We start from the raw sequence: 16,431 nt of genomic DNA on the forward strand, positions 1-16,431 counted from the left end.
CGTTACTGACGTGAATGTCGATATGTAGATGACCGCAACTCATGTTTTCAGGATAGCCTCTTCCATCTGACGCCACTTTCCTCTCACGATACATACACAGTGTACATTTGATTCTCTTCTATCCGTAAGAATGAGCACCACGTGCTTAACTTTCGAACTGCCCTTCTTTCCCCTCTCTAGTTGCTTAACCTCGACTGAAGAGGACCGACGTTCGAGCAGCAGAGGCAAGATATCGCTACACTGTTTCATAGTCGGCCTAAAAACCTATTCGTCTGACGTGTTTCACTAACTATTCAATCATTTGCCACGTACAACCTTTGCCATCAAACAGCGATAGATATTGGCACAGCTCGCCAGCTATCATCACTTGATTGCTTGCTTCCTGCGTACCACGTTGGAAAAAGGAGCAACTCGCAACCTCCACGAAGCGCCTACGATAACAAATGTTCAAATGTGTGTGAAATCTTATGGGACTTAACTGCTAAGGTCATCGGTCCGTAAGCTTACACACTACTTAACCTAAATTATCCTAAGGACAAACATACACACCCATGCCCGAGGGAGGACTCGAACCTCCGCCGGGACGAGCCGCACAGTTCATGACTGCAGCGCCCTAGACCGCTCGACTAATCCCACGCGGCGCCTACGATACCATTAGACATTTGCCACGCCGGACATTTGCCACGATTTTACCTGCTCCGAAGGGTTGGGTCCCTTGTCTCTCCCTCCTCCTCCTCCTCCTCATCGCTGTCGCGCAGTAAAGGTACTTACTGAGCCTTGCCGCTGGTTTACTTAACATAGGACCAGAATATCTTTGGATTTTCTGTCACATTTCTAGAGAGACTTTCATTGTGGAAACTATTAAATGCATCTCGCATTGAAATCTGCACCACATTTCGAGCCTCAGTAAAACTTCGCCAATCTTGGAGATTTTGCGTTCGTCTAAATTATACGTGCCTTTTTCGGTGCTCCTGCAGCAGCTCTCTGTCGTGTTTTGTATAGAATGGGAGATCAGTTCCGTATCTTATTAATTTATTTCGTATGAATCTCTCGAGTACTGTTGATACCATTTCTTTGAACTTAGCCACATATAGTCTTAACTTACATACTTTGGAAGGATTGGAGAATGTCTCTTAGAAGGACGTCAACCGAATTTTTAGCTGCTTTTATAAATAGATATATTTCGCGTTTAGTTTTGGTGAATTTCTTTGTTACGGAATTGAGCCTCGCTCGACTGTGTGTTCAGTAATCCCTGTATCCGTCGTGATGCTCAGGATTATTTGTGGCTAAGAGGTCAAGTGTGTTTTCGTAACCATTTACAATTTGAATGGCCTCGTGAACTAATTGTTCGAAATAATTTAAAAAAATGCATTTAGAACAATTACGGAAGTTGTTTTCTATCTACAATAGGGTCTGAAAATGTATTTTTGTCAACATACGGAAGTTAGATTGAAGTAACTGCCAACTACAACTGTATGAGTAGCGTACCTTTTTGTGATGAGACTCAGGTTTTCTTTTAACTGTTCGGCAACTGTTTCATCTGAGACCGGGGGTCGATAAAAGGAACCAATTATGAATTTATTCCGGTTGTCGAGTATAACCTCTGTCCATACTAAGTCACAGGAACTACATGCTTCAATGTCGGTTGTGAGCTGGAACACACATTACATTATATTTCCTTAAGTTGTGCTTCTTGTGTCTGTTGTAGTGCAGATCATTACAATTACGCCTTTTCCCTCCAAAACCTAGGATGCTTTCTCTGTGGCCCTGTAAATATCAGAGCTAAACGATGAAGAACAACAATGTACGTTACAAGCATAGCATTCTGTATTACTTTATTTCCTTATTTCTAACATTTTAAAATTGTACGTCGACTTTAGATGATATGTCAATCATAGATGTCCCTATCTCTGTTTAGTGAACGTATTTTCAGTCATGTTTTGAACATTGTGCCGCTACACTTTATTAACTAATGTTTCGCCACAAGGGATATCGGATTTTAGAGAGGAAATTAATATGGAGTATTTCGTTCTTCTTTTCAGACATTCACATTCCCATTTCTTCTTTCCTTATTGTCTTTTGGGCATGCAATTGTAGTAATTAAAGTAGGTACAAATGCAGTGTTCAAAATGAAATGATTAGCGTACATTCGCATTCTCTTTACATCGTTCCTTTCTTGTTGCTCCCATACCGATGGACTGTTTCTATCGCAATCAGTAAGCGTGAAAGAAAGCTACCCTACAGACATAAGAACCTATATTTATACTTGGCAGAAGTAATTACATACTGACATAATCGTCGGTATTGCTATCGTTTCTCGAAAGTTATAAATATTTCGATTTCGGAAAACAAACTCTGTATTTCGCCAAGATGTCGAAGAAGGAGGTCCCTTACGTACTGGTTGTACCGAGTAAGACGTGGAGACGGCGGTTTGAATGCGGACAGTAGTAGTACGAGGAAGGGCGTCCCTTACCTGCGGGATCGGCTACTCAAGCTACCTGCCGAAGGGGCAAGTGTGGCAAATGTCCGGCGTGGCAAATGTCCGGCATTCTCCGCTACTACACCATCGCAACAAATTTTAGTGATCACTTTAAGCTGCTTGACAGCTGCGAATTCATCTTCAAACTGTTGACACATATAGTGACAGAAATGGAATCATATACACCATGAGCACATTTACCGAACGCTGTCAGGCTCACAAAGATGATTCCACATCTGCGGGGTATGTTGATTAAAATTTCATTCTTATGCGAGTCATTCCTACAGATGAAGATCTGTGTGAATATATTACAGGTATGTGTTTGACGTTGCTGGAACATTTCACATGAGGGTCTCAATAGAGCATGCACAAAGAACATGCACGTGCAGCTTATCCTTATCTTTCGTACTCCGAGAAACGTCAAATCATTGACAAGAGGGATACGAGAACATCATACTAACAGATCGCTCTGAGAGTCGACTGTAAGGCAATGACTGCTCACCCCGGAGTGGTGACGAGACGGACTCAGGACCACGGTGTGGCAAGAAGAGTAGGCCCTGGTCCTTCCAGAAGGACCACATCATTAGAAGGTCGTAGGACTGTCAGACTCCCTATGACGAATAGACGGGTGACTACAGATGAAGTGCGAATACACAGGCAGTGTGTCATTACGAACTTTAGTCAATAAATTATTGGAAGGTGGGCTGAGATCTCGAGTTGCCACAGAAAATAGAGACACGCATGCTAGAGACAGAATGAACTGGAACTTTGAAAGACATTCTGTAGTTTTCAGCAGTGAGTCTCGTTTCTGTTTTAGCAGTCAGATGGACGCCAACGAGTTCGTAGCCGAGCCGGTGGGAAGGTCACAGGAAGCAGCGATTCTCTAAACGCCTACCTATCCAGCTTATTGAATCGCAGTGTGGGCAGCAATTGGATAAGCAACACGACCATTTTACACGACCGTTTTTACCAAACTGTCCAGTAACGTATGTAAAACCCGAAAGAAAGAGTCAAATCAAGTTGGGATAAATTAATCTCTACGGCATAATGAGATGCAGATGATCACCAGTGCCTACTCCCTTCGTTAAATTTCATGCGTAGCTAAATGAGATGCCACGGTGAAAGCAGGTTGGCTTGCACTGTGGACGAGGGACAGATTGTACTGCAGGAAGTCATTTCCCAGCCCTCTTAGCAAAATAGCTGCTCACTCTTCGTTCGACGGAAAGTGTCAGGCTGGTATGCTATCGGACCGTGCTGTGTTTTGCGGAACGAGAATTAGAAAGAAGGCCGACATAGTGTCGAGCATCTGCAGTAACACACTGCAGATTACATCTACAGGATGTGCTGGACAACAGTATCTGTTTTTCATTAACTGTGTGGCCTCAAGGTGCGTGCTGTTTAACAGCAGAGTCCCGGAAGAACGGACAGCGGGCACTTAAACTTCGCTGAACAACACGGGCTGTCAAGGTAACAATTCACGAAATGGAACAGGAACAACAAGTTTGTGGTTCTTTGAAGATCGTGGGACACTGACACCTCGCCCAGTTGCTGCCAAACTAAATGTTTAACTAAATTAGATTCAGGTACCAATACTGCACGTAAATAATTTAAAATTGGGAGTAAGGAGTGCGACTTTGCTTAAAGAGTTCCTATTGCACTGACCAGCGCACGAAAGTAGGCAGAGAGAGGGAGTAAGTGGTACACATTTTGGGGCGCAATGTCTAATAACTTTAATTGCTTAATCACCTAAAATAAAAGTACGTAAGGGCGACCAGCGTCTTCTAAGATGACATCTTACCGAACGGCCAGACGACATCTCAGGCTGGTGTTTCCTCAAGCAGGTGTCATGAAGAGCGGGCCTCTTCTCGGGCAGATTTCACTTATGGACGACTTCTCCAGGATCCTCTGGGACGAGAGGCTCTCATCCAGCTGAGCTGAACTTAGACCCACACACAGGGTGTTATTGGTACAGAGCCAATGACTGATTCTGCAGCCCTTTTAGCTATCACGTGCAGACTATGAGTATGATGAGATACAGCGGGAACATGGAAGCGAACTGCAGAGAAGGGCGAGTCATTTGTAACAGTGTTCAGTAATTTCAATCTTCCTTTTGAAGACTTGTTTCAGTTAGAGGTACAACATGCTTCCAACTCCAACAACTGATGCACACGCATATAATTCTATACTATTTTCTATCTTTATGCACTAACCTTCGGCAGTCACAGCACAAATTCCTTGAATGTAATTGTTTTGTCCAGATACACGTTTAGTTGAATTATGTTTCCACATTCCCTACCTCAGTTTGCCAAGCCATTAGTTTAATGGTTTCAGTGAGTGAGTGTTCAGTTTCTCATAATCAATAAATCCGCTCCAGTTGCACTTGACAAATACTTTATTTGGATAAAATAAACCAAGTACAACTGGAACGGATTAATTCGTCATGAAAAAATTTTGAACAGTTGTGTATGTCGCGCGAACAGTACTTATAGTTCAACTAGTTTATTGTGAATTTCACCACATCTGTGAAGTAAACTGAATCATTGAGATCATTGATTTCGCAGTAAGACAAATTCTTTTACCATTAATCTGGTCGCTGATAGTTCACTTATGTCAGATGTTATAGGGCCAAATTAACATGTACAATTAAAGATACCAATCATAATAGCATTCCTCCTACACGCTACACGAAGGCTATAAACACACTGTAGGCTTACAACTGATTTGGTACTTGTTGAAGGGAGGTTGAATGCCCGTCAGTATATGGTTCAAATGACTCTCAGCACTATCGAACTTAACATCTGAGGTCATCAGTCCTCTAGAACTTAGAACTACTTAAATCTAACTAACATCAGGACATCACACACATCCATGCCCGAGGCAGGATTCGAACCTGCGACCGTAGCGCTCGCACGGTTCCAGACTGAAGCGCCTAGAACCGCTCGGCCACACCGGACGGCCCTCAGTATATGGCAAGGAGGTAACCACTGTTGTCCTAACCTACACGAACAGGATAACAAATGGCGTATTTTTGCAGGATAGTGCAAGACAGCACAATGTAGCTCGCGCCACAAAATCCATAAGAAACGTACAGAACCGAGAATGGTCTGCTTCATCCCCTGTTACGTCACGTTAGAGTATATCTGGGATGGGATGTGAAAGTGCATACTTTCATATCAACGTCGAGCCAGAGAGGTGTTGTTGGTACAGAGCCAATGACTGAACTGTCATAGGATGTGTTTCAGGCGAGGCAAGAAATTCCTCAAGATGATGTTCGGAGGTTCTTTGTTTCCATGCCACAACGAATAAAACATTGCCTTTGGGGGTAACACAACATACTGATTTTGATGACAGACTTCACTTTCGATTGTAACGAAAAATCAATCATTTAATACTCATTATGTTACGAACATCCCCAAAACATTTTGATATTTGGCTGGTGCTTCATGGTGTACCTCCTTCCGTTCCCCTGAGTGTAGGAGACATTTGTCCATCAAGGTACAGGTAAGGCTGCATTCCTTTAGCATATTTTATGTCAACTACCTCCACTGTCTAGTGGATGTCACTGGCTTCTATGGTGGAGGTCGTGGGAGCGATTCCTGGTGACGAACTCAGATTTTTCTCTGACGGAAAAGTTTGAAATGGGGATTATGGGAAGCCGCTTGAGTAAATAAATAGCGAAATTGACGCACAAGCCGTGGAAGTGGCACCAAACAGAAAGACTCGCACCAGCCTAGTGGCAACGCAACATTTATTTATTTATCTTATATCTGGTGATGAAAGTAAAATGTGAGCTCAGCTCTTACAAACAGAAAAACGAGAGAAACACAAAAGCACTTCTGAACATACTAAAATAGTTGCTGTTGGTTTGGACACAGAGGAGTGTAACAGAGTAATTAAACTAAGCGCATTGTTCAAGCGAAGTACTGCGGACGCTTCGAGCTCGCTCAGTAGAAACAGTGGAGCACACTGGTTGGCGAGCGTCGATACGAGACAAAGGCAGTATGAGGAGTACTCCACAGAAGAGCGACAGGATCGCTCTTGTTCTGTTCAAACATAAACCACATGACAGGTAGGATTAGCTGCAATTTGCGTTTGTACGCTGATGGCGCTCTAGTGTACGGATCAATGTCATCTTTAAATGGTTGTAAGAGGATACAGGATGACTTGGACAGAATTTCTATTTGGTGTGATGCAAGGCAGCTTGCTTTAAATGTAAGGTAGTGCAGATGAGTAGGGGAAACAATGCTGTGATGTTCAGATACAGCATAATTGGTGTACTAGTTGACACATTCACGTCTGTTAAGTAACCAGCGTAACGGTACAAAGCGATATGAAGTGGAACGAGAAAGTAAAGTCAGTTGAAGAGAAGATCTCCGGTTTATTAGGAGATTTCTAAGAACGTGTGGCTCGCCTACAAGGGACGTTCAATTATAAAATATACAAACTGATGTGGAAACGAAACAGTGTGTAGGAGGAAACTTTTGGAAATTTGTGGTGAGGAATAGGGGGCCAAACTGCTGAGGTCATCGGTCGCTAGTCTTACGTACTAACTTACGCTATGGCCAACACACACACACCAATGTCCGAGGGAGGACTCGAACGTCCGACGGGGGGAGCCGCGCGAACCGTTGTAAGAGGAGTTTTGAACCTTCACGACTTCAGGTTGATGAAGTGAGAACAGCTGACGGTTAAAAACTGTTTGGTTTGTAACCTCAATATCGCATTTGACAATGGTGTACTCGCTTGAAGCTTCGACGTTAGTTGAACAAAGTTCAGTAATCCGTTTTCTGATTTCTGACGGTGACGGTGACGGTGACAAACCGGCTAAAACCTTTTCCCGAATGATTTTACAGTGTGGTGAAAGTTGTATGAACTGCGGGAATTTTTATAATTGGATAGGACAGTTCAAAAACGGTCGAACCTCAGTGACTGACAAGCAACAAGTGTCAGTTGTTTCGCTTGATATCCGCACTGGCGGGATTATTCATAAAGACAGACGTGTTACAATTGAAAATATAGTAAAACCAGGTGCAGAAATTGTTGGCCTCTCATGGCTTTATCAGTAACAAGCTCAAGTGCAGCTAAAAAATACAAGGTGAGTCCCGAAACCATTAGCGCAACAACACAAGAAAACAAGGCTCAAAATGTCTACAGGCTTGAAAGAAAGCTGTGAAACTAAGCTCGCCCCTTTCCTACACAATACGCTGCGGACTGTGAATGAAGGACAACAGATTGTCCACATTTCTAGATTTCCGAAAAGCGTTTGACACGGTACCTCAGTGCAGACTGTTAACGAAGCTACGAGTATATGGAACAGGTACCCATATATGTGAGTGGCTAGAACACTTCTTAAAAAACAGAGCCAAGTATGTTGTCCTCGAATGTGAGTGAGCATCAGAGGCAACGGTATTGTCAGGAGTGCCCAGGGAAGTGTAATTGGACCGCTATTGTTTTCTATATACATAAATGATATGGCAGACAGCGCAGGCAGCAATCTGCGCTTGTTTGCTGATGAAGTTGTTGTCTACGGGAAGGTGACGAAGTGGAGTGACTGTAGGAGGATACCAGATGATTTATACAAAATTCGTAGTTGCTGTAATGAATGGGAGCTCGCTCTAAAAGAAGAGAAATATAAATCAACGCAGATGAGTAGGAAAAACAAACCCGTAATGTTCGGATACTGCATTAGTAGTGTTCTGCTTGTAACAATCGCGTATTTAAATATCCGTGCGTAGCGTTGCAAAGCGATATCAACTGGGACGAGCATGTGAGGATTCTGCTAGGGCAGGCGAATGGTCGATTTCGATTTATTGGGAGAATTTTGGGAAAGTGTGGTTCATTTGTAACGGAGACCACGTATAAGATGCTGCTGCGACGTGTTCTTGAGTACTGCTCGAATGTCTGAGATCCGTACCAGGTCGTATTAAAGGGAGACATCGAAGCAGCTCAGAGGCGGGCTGCTAGATTTGTAACTGGTATGTTCAAACTACAGACAAGTATTTTGAGATGCTTCGGGAATCCAAATGGGAATCTCTGGAGGGAAGGCGCCCTTCTTTTCGAGGAAAACTATTGAGGACATAGAGAGAAGCAAAATTTGAAGCTGACTACTTAATGATTCTACTGCCGCCAACATACATTTCGCGAAGGACCAACAAGATAAAATACGAGAAATTAGGTTTCATACGGAGGCATACAGATAGTCGTTTCTCTCTCACTCTATTTGCGAGTGCAACACGGCTAGTAGTGATACAATGTACCCTCCGCCACGCACCGACGATAGCTTGCGGAGTATGCATGTATATATACCAGTAGATGTAGAAAGGGAGGGCGACCCTTTTCTAAACAAGAATTTAACGTGCGATGAAACTTTGTGTACGATTTTGAACCAGAGTCCAAAAGTCAAAGCATGGAATAGAATCACACCAGCTCACCTGTCCGAACGAAATTCAGAAAGCAAGCATCAATGGAAAATTCACGTTGAACGTCTTTAGGTATGCCCAAGGTGTCGTCTAATTATTCTGAAGCCCAGAGTATGGTAAACAGTGTCTACAACTCAGACATGATGATGAACAAAGTAAAGCAAGCAATGAAAGGGAAACGTCGCGGATCTCAAAGTGAGCCCTCTGCGAGGCACTTAAATGTGATTTGCAGAGTATCCGTATATAGGTAGATGTAGATATTGGCACACGACTATGCTCGCCCTCACTCCGCATATATGAGCCAAGAAACTATTGAAAAAACGGGCTGGAAGATATTATCTCATCCTCCCAACAGTCTAGATTTGGCTCCCTAGAATTTTCATTTGTTTGGTCCGCTCACGGAGGTATTAAGGAGAAAAAAGTACAGCAACAACGAGGAGTTCAAAGAATTTGTCTGAAAGTGGCTCAAACGACAAGACGAAGACTTCTTTGAATCAGGTATTAAAAAAATGAGCGGGTGCGAGTAGGAATCGTGCACCGAGGATTCCGTACAAATTTGATTCTGTCCATACGGAATAGAGAATTTCGACGATTTTTGCCTGTTATCAATCCTGATATTGGAAAGATGTCGATCCAGGAATTTCGACAATGTTTTAATTTGAAATCGGATAACAGACGAGAAACATTTTTTTTAAGTGATGTAATTCCAAATTAACAATTTTCTGAATTTTTCCTTTACTTGTACCGTGCAATTTATCTTCTTTCCAAATTTCGTGATTCTAGGTCAACGGGAAGAACACTATGGGTGTTGATGAGTGAGTTGCGAGTATCAAAATATGTCAGATAAACTTAGAAGCTTAAATTTATTACGCTACCAAGATAACTTAGACCTTAGTATATGACATGAATTTCAATTTGATACGTCTGCCAGTCCCTAAGAAAAAGGCGTCATAAACAGACGGACGGATAAACAGACATTATGACAACAAAGGACAATTTTCTTTATTTTCGTGTGATATAATTACAAATTTTCGGATTTTTTCCCTTAGTTATACTGTGAAAATTTGCTTCTTGCCAAGGTTCATGATTCCAAGTCAACGGGAAGTATCCTATAGGTTTTGATTAAGTGGTTTGCGAATATCAAAATAGATGAGATAAATGGTCGAATTTTTTGACTACATTGACGTAGAAGCTTCAGTTTTTCACACAACCAAGAGACTTTATACAAGCAAGGGACCAAAGACCTTAGAATGTGGCATAAATTTTAACTTGATATGTCTACCCGTTTCTGAGAAAAAGGTTGTTTAACAGTGGAACAGACGGACAGACGGATAACAAATTAATTCCATAAGGGTTCCGTTTTTACCGATTGAATAGCGGAATCCTAAAAACCAGTTCATCGTTGGGAAAAATGTATTAATATTGGTGGAAATTATGTTGACAATCAATAAGCATTTAACTCCGTTAAAATACACAGTTTTTTCTACATCAGATTGTCTTTCTATTTATTGAATGTCTCTGATATAAACGAGTCTGCGTATGGAAACAACCTTCCTTGTACTACTCGAGTGGTTGGTATCCCCTCCAGGTCAGATTAAATAATTATGATACTCTAGATCGCACGGCTTATTTATTCACAAGTGACGGGTTTCGATCATTACATAATTATCTTCAGACCTACAGCTATTTGGACGGACAGTTCCTGTTCGTACACAATCATTGTCCATCACAATGGCTGTAGGTGTGAAGATGATCATGTAACGATCGAAACCCGTCACCTTTGAATAAATGTGCCTTGCGATCTAGAGTATCATAATTATTTTCGAAGATTATGATTGGATCGCTAATACCGGCAATAATATTTTTGAAAATATTACGGAAATGCTACATGAATTCAAATGGGAATCGTTGGAGAGAAGAAGGCGTTCTTTTCACAAAACTATATTGGCAAAGATCAGAAAATCGGCATTTACGAGAGATTGCAGAACCATACTGAACTCACCGGACAAAAAATTAGTCACCCCACTGCGCACGTACACCTGAATCGTTAAACATATACAGGAGGCGAAATGATCGAGTCACGCGTTCCACAACCGTGCGCACTGCTTCCATGTGAGCTTAAGGAAGTAAGACATTTATGTTCGAAGAGGACATTGTGCGTAATAAAAGGTAAATGTACGGACCTGACAGTGGCAAAACGCGGTAATCGTGTTTGCACGTATCCATGGCCACATGATGTGCGAAGTTGGATTTGTTGGTGTTTAGTGGCGAACTGTAGAACGTGTCTACAAGCAGCAGTGTTAAGAAACGTGCCCAGAAAACACGACGTCAGAAGTGTGGTCGAAAAAAGATCCTGGCGGAGAGAGATCGGAGACGCGTTTCACGGCTTGTAAATCAATTCCAAACCAGACAAGAACTGCTACAGGCAGTGAATAAAGGTCTATCCCTAAAGGTTAGCGAGAGAAGTACGCGACGGTAACTGCTTGCAATGAACATTTGGTATCGGGTCACCTCGCAGGAGGACATTAATCACATAAGGCTGCGCGTCTTCAGTGGGCTGGAAAATATCAGACGTGGATAGTAGCTGACCGGCGAATCACGTTTTTACCTATATTCAAATTACTCACTTAACTGAGTGTACCAAAGGCCAAATGAAGCATTTCATCCTGAATGTGTGCAATGTCATGTTCAAGCCGTAGTTTTGCCTGTGATATTTTAGGGGTGCTTTTCCTATCATGACTTGGGCCAGCTGAGTGAGGTGATCACTAACGTGAACCAGCATTTTGTTGAAACATTCTGAATCAGGTTTTGCCTTTCTGTCAACATCTGCATGATAAATACGCTATTGATTTTCAAGATCTGAACAGTAGAGTTCATCGGACTGGAAGAATGTATGACCGGTTTTTTGAACACTACCTCACCCTGTCACATCTCGACTGGTCTGTAAAACCACTTGGCTTTGATACCACAGAAAATCTGTGGGACATATTGGAACACTGGGTAAAACGCCATCAACACATCTGTAATGTGGTGGAATTGCGAGATAAATTCCTCAGCGGGTGGCCTACCCTGGATGCGACGCACCTACTCAACTGTGGCGACTGACTTTCTAAGCAAATCCACGCGGTTATCAATCATAGGGACGAAAGTACACGGTATTATGCACAAATTTTAACTTTAAAAGATTTTTGTGCTGCAACACGTGTTAAATATAGTCATCAGCTGTTCAGGAAAGCTGATCCAGTTGCTGTAGAGACCTTTGTAAACCTTATAAAGGAACAAGAGTGGCAAGATGTTTATAGCGCTGATACAGTAGACGATAAATATAATGCTTTTCTCAAGACTTTTCTCATGCTCTTTCAAAGTTGCTTTCCGTTAGAACGCTTAAAACAGGGTACTAGCACAAGCAGGCAGCCTGAGTGGCTGACTAAAGGGATAAGAATATCTTGTAGAACAAAGTGGCAATTATATCAAAACGTTAGAAACAGTCACAATCTAAATGCAGCAGCCCATTACAAACAGTATTGTAAATTGCTTAAAAATGTTATTAGGAAGGCAAAAAGTATGTGGTATGCAGATAGAATAGCTAAGTCTCAGGATAAAATTAAAACCATATGGTCAGTCGTAAAGGAAGTTGCTGGTCTGCAGAGACAGGTCGAGGATATAGAATCAGTGCGTACTGGGAATGTCCGTGTTACTGATAAGTCGCATATATGTACAGTATTTAATAATCACTTTCTGAATATAGTAGATGAACTAAATAGAAACCTAGTCCCAACAGGGAATCATATAGCGCTCTTAGAAAAAAGTGTTCCGAGACTGTTACCTGAAATGCTCCTCCATGATACTGACAAGTTGGAGATTGATTTAATAATTAATTCACTTAAGACCAAGAACTCTCATGGATATGACGGGGTATCTAGCAGAATACTAAAGTATTGTTCTATGTATGTTAGCCCAGTTCTCAGCCATATCTGTAACTTTTCCTTTAGGAGTGGTCGGTTTCCTGACCGATTAAAGTACTCGGTAGTGAAGCCACTTTATAAATAGGGAGACATTGATAATGTTGACAATTTTAGACCTATTTCTATGCCATCGGTGTTTGCTAAAGTTATCGAGAAGCTTGTATATACAAGGTTACTGGAGCATTTAAATTCACATAATTTGCTGTCAAATGTTCAGTTTGGTTTCAGAAATGGTTTAACAACTGAAAATGCTATATTCTCTTTTCTCTGTGAGGTTTTGGACGGATTAAATAAAAGGTTGCGAACGCTAGGTGTTTTCTTTGATTTAACGAAGGCTTTTGACTGTGTTGACCACAAAATATTACTGCAGAAGTTGGACCATTATGGAGTAAGGGGAGTAGCTTACAATTGGTTCGCCTCTTACTTTAAGAACAGAAAGCAGAGGGTAATTCTCCGCAATATTGAGAGTGGTAGTGATGTTCAGTCCCAATGGGGCACTGTTAAGTGGGGCGTTCCCCAAGGGTCGGTGCTGGGGCCACTGCTGTTTCTTATTTATATAAATGATATGCCTTCTAGTATTACAGGTGATTCAAAAATATTTCTGTTTGCTGATGACACCAGCTTGATAGTGGAGGATCTTGTGTGTAATATTGAAACAGTAACAAATAATGTAGTTCATGAAATAAGTTCGTGGCTTGTGGACAATAATTTGATGCTAAATCACAGTAAGACTCAGTTTTTACAGTTTCTAACTCACAATTCAACAAGAACCGATATTTTGATCAGACAGAATGGGCATATTATAAGCGAGACGGAACAGTTCAAGTTCCTAGGCGTTCGGATAGATAGTAAGCTGTTGTGGAAAGCCCATGTCCAGGATCTTGTTCAGAAGCTAAATGCTGCTTTATTAACCATTAGAACAGTATCTGAAATAAGTGACACTTCAACACGAAAAGTAGTGTACTTCGCATATTTTCATACGCTTATGTCGTATGGTATTATTTTTTGGGGTAATTCTTCTGATTCAAAAAGGGTATTTTTGGCTCAAAAACGGGCTGTTCGAGCTATATGTGGTGTATGTTCGAGAACGTCTTGTCGACCCCTATTCAAAAATCTGGGAATTCTGACATTGCCCTCACAGTATATATTTTCTTTAATGTCGTTTGTTGTTAACAATATTAGCCTATTCCGAAGAGTTAGCAGCTTTCACTCAGTTAATACTAGGCAGAAATCAAGTCTGCATGTAGAATGCACTTCCTTGACTCTTGTGCAGAAAGGAGTGCAGTATTCTGCTGCATCCATTTTCAATAAGCTACCACAAGAACTCAAAAATCTTAGCAGTAGCTCAAACTCTTTTAAGTCTAAACTGAAGAGTTTCCTCATGGCTCACTCCTTCTATTCTGTCGAGGAGCTCCTGGAAGAGCTAAAAAATTAAGCAAATTCCAGTGTTACATTGTTGATTTTCTTCATTTAAACTTACGACTTGTCACCTGAATATGTTTTTTTATATTTCATTTTATCTGTTTCTAATATCGTGTTATAATTTCATGTATTGACTCGTTCCATGACCATGGAGACTTCTCCTTAATTTGGTCCCACGGAACAATAAATAAATAAATTAAGTAATGCCTGTAATGGTTTCTTTAGGGCTGACTGATTTTTGTCCAGTCAGCCTATTTCCACGAACACAAATCTCGCATATGTAATGCGAAGAAAAGAGAAGAGAAATCAGGGCTCGTACGTGGCATAAAGTCAGTCATTTGCCCCTCTCTCTATTAACGAGTGGAACGGGGAAGGTAATGACTAGCAATGGCACAGGGTACCCTCCACCATGCACCGTACGTTAGCTTTCTGAGTATGTCTGCGGAGGTAGGTGTTGCGTTGGCGCACCTGTATGTTACAGACGCGGTAGCGGCGCCGGAGGCCGACGCAGTAGCGACCGCGGTGCGCGGGCGGCGGGTTGTCGCACTCGCGCTGCGACGCCTGCACTCCGCCCCCGCAGGTGCGAGAGCAGGACTGCCACTCGCCCCACTCCCCCCAGCCGCCTGCAACGGCGCGCGGCCGCTCGCCGGCGGGCACGCACTGCTGCCCGTAGCACCACTGCCGGCAACACAACGACCACAAAGTACGCTAGTTAAATCAAGACCTTAAGCAGTCGACAGGCGTTGGTATACATCAACGGGGACAGTTGAAAATGTGTGCCCCGATTGGGACTCGAACCCGCGATCTCCTGCATACATGGCAGACGCTCTATCCATCTGAGCCACCGAGGGCACAGAAGAAGGCCCGTACTGGACCTGCAACGTGCGGTCGTGCATTATCCTGCTGAAATGTAGGGTTTCGCAGGGATCGAATGAAGGGTAGAGACACGGGTCGTAACACATCTGAAATGTTACGCCCACTGTTCAAATATTCAAATGTGTGTGAAATCTTATGGGACTTAACTGCTAAGGTCATCAGTCCCTAAGCTTACACATTACTTAACCTAAATTATCCTAAGGACAAACACACACGCATGCCCGAGAGAGGACTCGAACCTCCGCCGGGATCCACTGTTCAAAGTGCCGTCAATGCGAACAAGAGGTGAGCGAGACGTGTAACCAATGGCACCCCATTCCATCACGCCGGGTGATACGCCAGTATGGCGATGACGAATACACGCTTCCAGTGTGCGTTCACCGCGATGTCGCCAAACACGGATGCAACCATGATGATGCTGTACACAGAACCTGGATTCATCCGAAAAAATGACGTTTTGTCATTCGTGCACCCAGGTTCGTCGTTGAGTACACCATCGCAGGCGCTCCTGTCTGTGATGCAGCGTCATGGGTAACCGCAACCATAATCTCCGAGCTGATAGTCCTTGCTGCTGGAAACGTCGTCGAACTGTTCGTGCAGATGGTTGTTGTCTTGCAAACGTCCCCATCTGTTGACTCAGGGATCGAGACGTGGCTGTACGATCCGTTACACCCATGCGGATAAGATGCCTATCATCTCGACTGCTAGTGATACGAGGCCGTTGGGACCCAGCACGGCGTTCCGTATTACCCTCCTGAACCCACCGATGCCATATTCTGGTAACAGTCATTGGATCTCGACCAAAGCGATCTGCAATTTCGCGATACGATAAACCGCAATCGCGATAGGCTACAATCCGACCTTTTTCAAAGTCGGAAACGTGATTGTACGCATTTCTCCTCCTTACGCGAGGCATGACAACAACGTTGCACCAGGCAACGCCGGTCAACTGCTGTTTGTGTATGAGAAATCGGTTGGAAAGTATCCTCATGTCAGCACGTTGTAGGTGTCTCCACCGGCGCCAGCCATGTGTGAATGCTCTGAAAAGCTTATCATTTGCATATCTCAGCATCTTCTTCCTGTCGGTTAAATTTCGCGTCTGTAGCACATCTTCGTGGTGTAGCAATTTTTATGGCCAGTAGTGTATTATTTTTCTGATGTATAATAATTTCAAAGTTTTTCTGATACACACTATCCGAACAAAAGTAAATATTTGGGCATTAACATGAGGTGTGTCCATCTCGCCTTATGATGGCTTTAACTCTGCTGA

General features: G+C 42.7%; 1 protein-coding gene across 1 annotated transcript in view; it reads right to left on the minus strand.

Annotated features, from left to right (window-relative positions):
• The window catches only part of LOC126199629 (A disintegrin and metalloproteinase with thrombospondin motifs 7-like), a 583,524-nt gene that overhangs the window by 205,777 nt on the left and 361,316 nt on the right, over positions 1 to 16,431 (minus strand). Inside the window, exon 13 of the mRNA XM_049936555.1 lies at positions 14,754 to 14,963. Within this exon, the coding sequence (XP_049792512.1) occupies positions 14,754 to 14,963 (210 nt within the window). The remainder of the gene's footprint in view (positions 1 to 14,753; positions 14,964 to 16,431) is intronic.

This window comes from Schistocerca nitens, chromosome 8, assembly GCF_023898315.1.
Source record: "Schistocerca nitens isolate TAMUIC-IGC-003100 chromosome 8, iqSchNite1.1, whole genome shotgun sequence".
Taxonomy (NCBI): Eukaryota; Metazoa; Arthropoda; class Insecta; order Orthoptera; family Acrididae; genus Schistocerca; species Schistocerca nitens.